The sequence below is a fragment of the Anser brachyrhynchus genome (assembly GCF_964034855.1).
Source record: "Anser brachyrhynchus genome assembly, chromosome: 2".
NCBI lineage: Eukaryota > Metazoa > Chordata > Aves > Anseriformes > Anatidae > Anser > Anser brachyrhynchus.
Window position 1 is genome coordinate 37408380 of NC_137695.1, and position 8872 is coordinate 37417251.

The 8872-nt window shown below is 45.3% G+C and overlaps 1 protein-coding gene across 2 annotated transcripts; it reads left to right on the forward strand.

The window, feature by feature from the left end:
• Positions 1-217: 217 nt before the first annotated feature.
• PRR15 (proline rich 15) lies at positions 218-4776 on the forward strand. 2 transcript variants are annotated; one of them, XM_080582202.1, is made up of 2 exons: positions 218-361; positions 520-4776. In XM_080582202.1, exon 2 carries the CDS (start codon positions 533-535, stop codon positions 884-886), a length of 354 nt encoding a protein of 117 aa, XP_080438328.1. In that variant the 5' UTR covers positions 218-361; positions 520-532; the 3' UTR covers positions 887-4776. The 2 variants fall into 2 exon arrangements, with proteins under 2 accessions (XP_080438328.1, XP_080438327.1); XM_080582201.1 differs by having other exon boundaries at positions 226-361; positions 517-4776.
• The last annotated feature ends 4096 nt before the right edge of the window (positions 4777-8872 follow it).

The window sequence follows — 8872 nt, forward strand, 5'->3', positions numbered from 1 at the left end:
CCAAAGAAACCGCCACTTTCAGGTCGGTCCAAGCCCACCTCACTCCTTCTTTGCGGCTGAACGGGAACAGAAAAAGAGGTTTTGTTTTCCTAAAAACCCGAGGGCTGCCTCCCGCCCGCGGGCTGGGCCGCGGGAGGCGTCCAGGTGAGCGCGGCCGCCGGCGCCGCCGCTCCTCCCACACCTGCCCGCCCGCCCACCGGGGCCAGCCCCGGGCCGCCCGCCGCCTGTCGCCGCTTGTCGCCGCCTGTCGCCACGCCGCAGAGCCGGCCGGCCGCCGCTCGCCGCCTGCCATGGAGCCCTAGGAGCGTGCGGCGGGAGGGGCGGCCGCGCTTCCCCGGGGACGAGCACAGCGCTCCCGCAGGTCAGTGTCACCGCCCTCACTCGTCCCCCGGGACCCCTGCGAGGGCGAGGGGGCTGCAGGGAGAGCCCCCCCCCCCGGGCCGGGGGTAGGGGAAAGGCAAAACTTGGGCATCTCCCCCAGCGCCCTGACGCTTGCCCCTCTTCGCCCTCCCTCAGCAGAGGCAGCGCCGAGATGGCGGACAGCGCCGCGGCCACCGCCGCCGCCCCCGCCGCTAAGGGCGGCAGCTCGGCGGGGCACTGGTGGAAGTCGCTGACCGGCGGCAAGAAGAAGCACAAGGAAGCGGCGGCCGCCCCCTCCCCGCCGCCTCCCCCCGCCGCCCCCGGCCCTCGGGAGGGAGCGACGCCCCCCTTCGGCAGCGGGGAGCCCCCGGGGGCTGGGGCTGGCGGCGGAGCCCGGCGGAGCCTCCGCGTGTCGCACTCGGGCCGCTTCAAGGAGACGCGCAAGGCGCGCGCCCCGCTGCTGGCCGACAGCCCCCAGGTCTTCAACGGCGGCGACCCCGGCCGCGCCGCCCCGGGGGGCCAGTAGCCACGGCGGGGGGCTCGCCCCGCCGCTTCGCCCCGCTCCTCGTCCCCCTCGGGGGTTGAGACGCGGCCCCGCGGGGGCTCCTCGGCACCCAGCGGAGGCTGCGGGGGGGCCCCCGGACAGCGAGAGGCGCCGCACGACCGAGGCGAGGAGCAAGCCTTCGAATCAAGGGACGATGTGATTGACTTAATGGTGATAACGATGAACACCCCGCTCCGTGTACTGTGGTGGACAGGCTCAAAAGGTGCTATCCTGGGGTCTCTGTGCCTTCCCCGGCCCTCTCCGTGAGCCAGCGCTTCCCTGCTCACGCCTGCAGCCCAGCTTCTCCCCAGTCTCCGTGGGAGAGACTCTCACACGCTGCCTTTCGAAGGAAGGACTTCATTTCGGGGCCGAGAACCTTCCAGCGGTGCCACAGCTCTGTAGCAGTCGTGCTTCTGTCCTGCTGGAAGTGGGCACGCCGGCAAAGGAGCCCTTCTTGTGCTGTGGGAGTCATGGGAGAGGCGCTGGGAGCCACAGGTGCTTGGATTCTCCCATGCCACACGTCGCATTTAAATATGCAAAAGGCAGGATTCGGCTGTTTTTGCCTCACTTAATGATAAGCAGGTGTTTCAGAGGTTGATCTCCCGTAGTTCTGTTACAGAGGGAGGCTGGTTATTGTCTTAACAATTCCTGTTGTGTACCCAGGGAATGCATGATTTTTGTATAATTGGTGATAACTGGCATAGTGAAACAACGATGAAGAAAACAGGTGATAAGATGCAAATACTCTCCTGGGAGACAAGACTAGCCCTGGAGAGCATGGGCAGGGTTGTGCTCCAAACGTGGAAACAGGCTGTGGCACCACTGGAAGTGTTCTTTAACGTTTACTGTGATCAAGGCTCCTGAAGCAAGGTTAAAGATTCCCAAGATTTCTTTTGATAGCAAGATCACACGTTTTAACTTGGGCAGCTAGCTGCCCCTTCCAGCATCTCCTGGGGTTTTGGACACAGTAAACTATCAGCCAGATTTGCACTGGTGTTGTGCCTTACAGAGCAAACTCAGCTAAAAATACTGAGCAATTACACATTTCTTGACAGTAGACGATGTAGCTACAACTGCCTTATTTATTTTTAAATGAATTTGCAATATACTTAATATTGTTGAAATGGTTTTAGCCTTTTTTGAATGTGATACAAGATACTACATAATGGCAGGGACTGAAAATCATTTCCTAGCTATCAAGTATGATGTGGTTATGATTTTGTTCGGTTGTAATTATTTAAGGTCAGTTCATAATAAAAAGTGACCCAAAAGGAAAAAAATAGATGAATTCTGATTGAAAATATGGATTAAACTAGTCACTGACAGTCAATGAGATGATGTAGCAGACAGAGGGCGAGTGTCCTGTGGTTCACAGTGTATAATAGTATATAATGAAAGCTCCTGTGCAATAAACTGAGATAACCTAGCTGCCTTAGTTAACAATCCTTCACTCAGCTACTTCTTCAGACACCTAAATCCAAGGGCAAAGGGACCGAATCATTATAAATCTAGTTCCATACAAGCTTCTTTGTTTCCACCCAATGTGCAGACTTGCACTTTTTCCTTTCATTTAGTAAAGCTACAAAGCACTGATTGGTTTTGGACTGTCTTTTGTGTTTGTGATGATTTGCTGACAAAGCAGAAAGCAATGAGTGGGGGAGCTCTTGAAGACCACTGCTGTTTCTCCTCAGAGATGCTTTTCTTACCTGGAACCTCTTAAGTAAAGGGGCACCTGAAACCCTTCTGTGAAGAAGAAGCAAGTGGAACACGACTCATCGCCTATGAAGGGATGTGAGAGAGATGAAGGAAAGTTTAAAAGCTGGGAAGTGAGAGACTGACAACAAAAAAACTTACTTCAGCAACAGTTAGCCCAGGGGGGCTAACAGATCGGTGTTTTGTAAAATTCATGCAGATGTTTTTCTGAGTTTTTAATCTCTACACTGCTGTGAAAATATAGTGTATCCATTCCTCTGTAACTCTAAGCTACCTGTTTCTACGGTGAACTCTGTTTGACTCTTGGAAAAAGGTTCCCAGGTTCACTGGTTGAAAGTCTTTATCTAGGCACAAGATATCTACAAATTATGGTATTATTTGAGAAGAACTATGGTATGATGTTCAATGGTTGCTGTTAAGATTCTATATCAATGCAGGTTAATATGTGACTAAATATTAGTCATATCTTAAATCCTGATGATTGGTACTTAAAGCTTGGAAATTTGGGCCGAATATGAAGTCAATAAATACAGATAAAATGATTTGGTAGCAGGCATCCTCCATCTTTATCGTGACCTTGAGCTGTGGGAAGGAGAAGTAACTCTATCTTCCTGCTCAGTCAAATCCTTGCTTCAATGAATTTGATAGCAGCTGCTGAAAAACTAGATCCATGAGAAAACTGGCTGACTGCCTTGTCTCACTTTCCACGCCCTCTGTGCAATGGCCATGCAGCAATATCTTTGGGTCAGTGCTGACCCGTGTTCGACAGCTAGGCGTGAGAAGCCCCGTTGGCCACGACCAACTTATTTGGCAGAAATAGCCCTTTTGTTTCTCAGCCTGAGCCTCAGGTGAAACTTTAAGCAATGTGTGCACATGTAAATGAATTAAGCTGGTGCAGAAAAATAGTACATTTTGTGGAGCATCTGAATTATTTTTTTAATCCTTGAAGTAAAGAAAGGTCGAGCTTTCTTTTTTATTGGAGAATACTTGTTCAGTTATAACAATAGTGCAGTTCTATGCACTGAATTATTAAAAGGCTGTTGGCATTCTTCATACAGTTATTGTCTTCATCTGGCATTCTTAATATAGCTATTTTCTCATCTTTATAAAGATAATGCATCAGAAAATAGGTTTAGGAAATGGGGCAACTGAGAAAGTAGTTTCTGTTTATTTTTAAAACCAAAGAGTAGCATATTTACAAAATAAAGAGAAATAACCAGATGAGGTGCAACCTCAGCTACGCCAGTTGTAGTGCAATTTTCTTAATATTATTCCAAATATTGCTAAGGGTTGCAGTTTTGGGGCAAAACGAAATATTTCGTAAAGAGAGTGAACTTTTCAAATAAACTTGCAAAGTATATACCTACTTATTCTTGCTCTTGCCAAAACTAAAAATAAAGCTTTGAGTAGCTGTCTGGTGAATCATTCCTTGCTATTGTAGGCTGGTCAGTCTGGTACTCCACGAAGATTATAGGGAGCAGGAAGCCTGCTGCAGCACCTGCAGAAAATGATCCTAAATTGGAAACGCTGGATTAAATGCTGGAATAAATGCTTGGAAAGCCTCAAGAGTTTCAACCTCAGATGTTAGGTCAGGCTGGGACTTAAACTGAACTGAAAGAATGGAGATGTCTATGTGAGGTCTTTACTGATTTATTTATAAAAGTTTTGTCTTTACTGCAGTGCAAACCATTAATTTTATATTTGAGATGTAAAACCTCTTGTCTGTTAACAAAATAACCTCACATGAGGGCTAAGATCTGAAGGACAGAACTCACAGCCTTGGCCTGGACAGTACATCTGGATGTTTCACTTTAAAGCCCGTGTTTAAATTTGCTCAAACGTCTGATATGTAACTGGGAGAAAAGCTGTTTCAAGTCCGGGTACAAACTGAAAGCTCATTTTGTAGCCTTTTGGGATCATACTTGGTAGGGCTAAACAAAGAAACCCAAGCCTGGTATTTTCTAAGGTGTCTTTTTAAAACTGGGGTGGGAGGGAGTCAATTACAGAATGATATTTGAGACCATATAATTACACCATTTTGAAAAACAAATGTTTCCCCTTCATCGCTAATTTATTGTAAATAAGATGGAAGACCTGCTGGTTTTGATTTTTCATTTCAGAATAAAACAGAAGGAATAAACTTGCTGTTTCATACACACCAGAAGTAGTGAAGTAGTTTATCTATTTTAGCCTTAAAGATGTCTGAATTTTACAAATAGCTCCAAGAAACAATATTTGGATGTAGTCTTCACCTAAAGCATATTGATTAGCAGCTGCAGCTTAAGAATTTGATTTAATGCTCATTTGATCTAGATAAAGCAATATAACATCAGATAACATGTGTTTGGGGGATAGCAAACCACTTTCCATAATAGCTGCGAGGCCTGATTTTAAATGAAAAATTTACTCCGGTGAGTAATCTTCGTCAGAGCTAAATGTCATGTTTCATATGAGTAAATGAATTAGAATGTTTTTCAGGGTATTAGTTACCAGACTATCGTATGTTTTGGAAGGCGTGGAGTCACACTGATTCTCAGGTGCAAGCCTCTGTGCCGGGAACCTTCTGCTGCCTCTTTGCAATGCCTCAGGCCATTCCCCTTGTGCAAAATTGCTGTTTATTGTGGTTATTGATGCTATTATCCTTCTACACTAAGGAGGTTAAATGCATAATCTTCTGTGTTACTGAGAATGAGAACCACGCCTATGTTTGTCTGTTGAAATGAAAAATTAGAGGTACTGTGCACCCTTGTACTTCAGTGGCTCACATTTTTCTTTTGCCCTGCTGACTTCAGTGCATTTTACTTTCCAGGTCTTTGTTTTGTCCTCAGCCTGTAACTTGTAAAACAGATAAACACCGCTGAGCTCACAAGTGCTGCTCGGTGACGGAAGAGTGGGCAGCAGTTCAGTGGCCAAGGGAAAAAGAACATATATAGTAGGACTATTTCTGCATGTGCTTCTGGGCACCATCCCACTCAGCTTTATGATCAGGAGCAGAACTGAGCCTTGGTATTGATTCTGGAAACACAGCTACCTGAGAAACACAGTCTGCACATCCTTGGTTGAGCTTATCTCTGCGTGCACATCTGCAGCGATAGAAGTTTCCAAAAATCAGTCTTGGATTACCTGTCCTGTTTAGCATCCTTAGGTTCAGGAGTAGCACCATGGCATAAACTTAGAAGGAGAATCCTTCCAACACTGCTTCCTCAAAATGCTATAGCTCAGACCTCTGCAAGGAGGAGGAGGAGAAAAACCTACAGGAGCTGTATTTTCTGGTTCCTCTTTTTTGGGGATTCTTTTGTTGGCATACAAACACTATAGCAATGTCCTTGCTTGCTCCTAAAGCAGCTAGAGAAGTAGAATTTACAAAATCAGCACAAGTACAGAATACACTAGGACAGCATTTTGCACTGGTACTCTTTTAGGAAGAGGCAAACCAACACCTAGACATTACACTGAGCTTTTAAAGATAGTTTAATTCTTCCTGCAAGGCCAGAAAGCTATGGTTTGTTCCTGGCTCAGTTCTCAACTGGCTAGTGATATATGAAAATGTCTCCAGGCAATACATTAGCCATCGCAGGTGTTAATTAGCATCTGCTGAATTGCATCTGAAATGGAAAACAGTGAGAAAGTGAGGAATCACATTAGAATAACAGACATTGACCATGATTGAGATCGCATAAGCTCTGAAAAGCTGAGGTCAGATTTTAAATGACCAGTTGCAGCATTTAAGTACAATATTTTATTCTTATGGACAGTTATTCTTCCTTAGTTCATGTTTTTATTTTCCTGCTATAATAATTTACCATACAGTTATCTGTTTAATGACTTATTTACTATGTATTACCTCTCTAGTTGTTTTTATTTTTTATGTTTTTTATTCTTATTATTCTGAAACAGAAATGTGTCTATGTTTGTCCCCTGCAAAACATTTCCACAAAGTCTGAAGATATTCCTGTGACCCTTCTCTGCCTAAACCTAACCTCAAGTTAGTAACAATACTTCGCAGTTGAGGTGCATTCTCTGGAGATGTGAGCTCAATGCTGAAGACTGGTCCTTTCACGTTCCTGAAAATATGCATGCATCATTCCTTCTTTAAGGGTAGGAAATTCAGGATATAGGGCTGAAGTAAAGCTTGTGACTAAACATGTGAACTGAATGAAGAATCTGCTCTGAGACCAGAAATTAGGCCTTGTGAAGACTGCCTAAGAGAACCAAGCTGTGTTAAGTGGTGGCAAGAGGTTCAAATGGGCTAAAGATTTGCATCCCTCAGAGGAACCTCCAGATATGTGGGAGTTTAAATAAACACTTAAATAAACTTACACGTCATTACACAGCTACCTTGAGGACAGTTGCTGAAGTTGTGCATTGTAAACCGTGCCTGGGACGTTAAACAGAGCTGAAGAGACAGGCAGAAGTTTCAAAGAATTGAAGTTGTATTTGTGGCATTGGCTGTGTATTTAAACCAGTGTGGTTGTGTTAGGGTGTATCTCCCTTCACCTAGCTGCAGATTTGCAGCATGGCCAAAGGGTCATATTGACAAAAGCATTGAGGTGTCCAATTCCACCTGCTTCAATGGTGTCTCAATACCTCTGTGGATCTACACTTCTGGGAAACCTCTTAGAGAAAGGACTGTAGTTACACAAAACTATCAAAAATGTACAAAGATAAGAATTTTAAAAGGTAAATTTCTGCTTTATTTACATGGGCAAACAGAGTTAACAGTACAAAAGGGCTGTGTAATAACAAAAGCACTTTTTACTTGTATTTTCAGCAGTTTGTGCTGAAGCAGTATGGCTCCTTTCTCTCCTCCTCCCCGGTATATTCGTGCTTTCCAGCCGCTATTTGATCTTTTCCAGTCTTGACTCAAAATTATTCCTTACAGAATCTCTCAGTGAAATGGCTCCAGTTCAGACCAGTATAACATTTCGGCATGGCCATTGTTCTTTTGTTCTTATCCTCTAGATCAGCTTTTACTTCTAAACAGCGTCTTTATAAACCCCTTTGAAATCTCCCTTCTCACTTTTTGTGTGTGCTGAGGACAAGACCAAAGGTTGAGGACAGTTTTAAGTCCTGAGGTGTGCAGAGCCCCTGCTCCCTCCCCGTCTTTCGGTGTTGGTTACTGCTTTGGCCTTTCCCTGTTCAGCTTTGCCAGCCAGGATGGGGCACACCCTCACCTAGCACAATACAAACCCATTTAATTAAGAGCTATTCAAGTTCTTTAAAAAAAAAAAAAAAAAAAAAAGAAAGAAAGAAAGAAAGTTTGCTTCAACAAATGACCATGTCAAGCAGCAGTCATACACCACCTTTCCAAAGCTGCCCATCCAGAGCAGAAAAGAGCAAAACAATTTTAATTCGCTTGTAGGTCTGAACTGTCACCACAAATATCCACAGCTTGCTCCCAGGGCTGGGGAAAAGGTCGCTTGCCTTGGCTTTGCTGGTGTTTTCTGACATTTACATGCTCCATAACAATTTCTAGAAGCGCTATCAGGAAGTGTCAGCTGTTTGCGGGGAATTAAAATTGGCACTACAAATTGAACTTCTCGAGACTGGGCACTTTTGCACAATGAATGCCCAGAGTGCACTAGCAAACGTGGTGTTTTCAGAAAGTGTTTGGCACCCCTACATGCCTTTGGTATCAGCGTGTAAGATGTTACCTACAGGCATGAGCGAAAGATTTGCATTTAGGCGTGGACTTGTGCAAATCAACATGCACTGTTACATGCAGGAAGCGTTTTGAAAATGTTGCTCTTCCCATCTTGCTTGGGGGTTGTAGCATTGGCTGGAGAGCCTCTGTACAGGTCGTGTGGCCTTGAACATGAGAAGACCAATTCTATGACACCTCCCCTACAGCACCTTAGTAGCCCTCAAGAAGAAACAGGGCTCGCTCAATCGGCACAATGGAAAGAAAAGCTACTACCAGAGGAGTTAATGTCACAGGGGTGCTGGAGGAGCACATCTTCACGAATCTGCTTTGCCAAATCAAAGCTACGTGAGCTTTGGCTTGTGGGAGCAGCATCGCTGCTGCCTGTTGCTGTGACAGCTCCCCAACCTGCTTTCATCTGCCTTCAAGCAGCACAGTAATGTTATCATCTGGATAGGTTTGACAGATGTGAGAAGGGGTGTGGTTCACTGAAGGCTGGACTCAGGTAAGAACTTGAAGGAGAGCTATTTTAATGTCATAAAATAAAGCTTCTACATTACCTAGTTAAATTTATGGAGAGGGATCATAAAATCATAGAACCATAGAATGGCTTG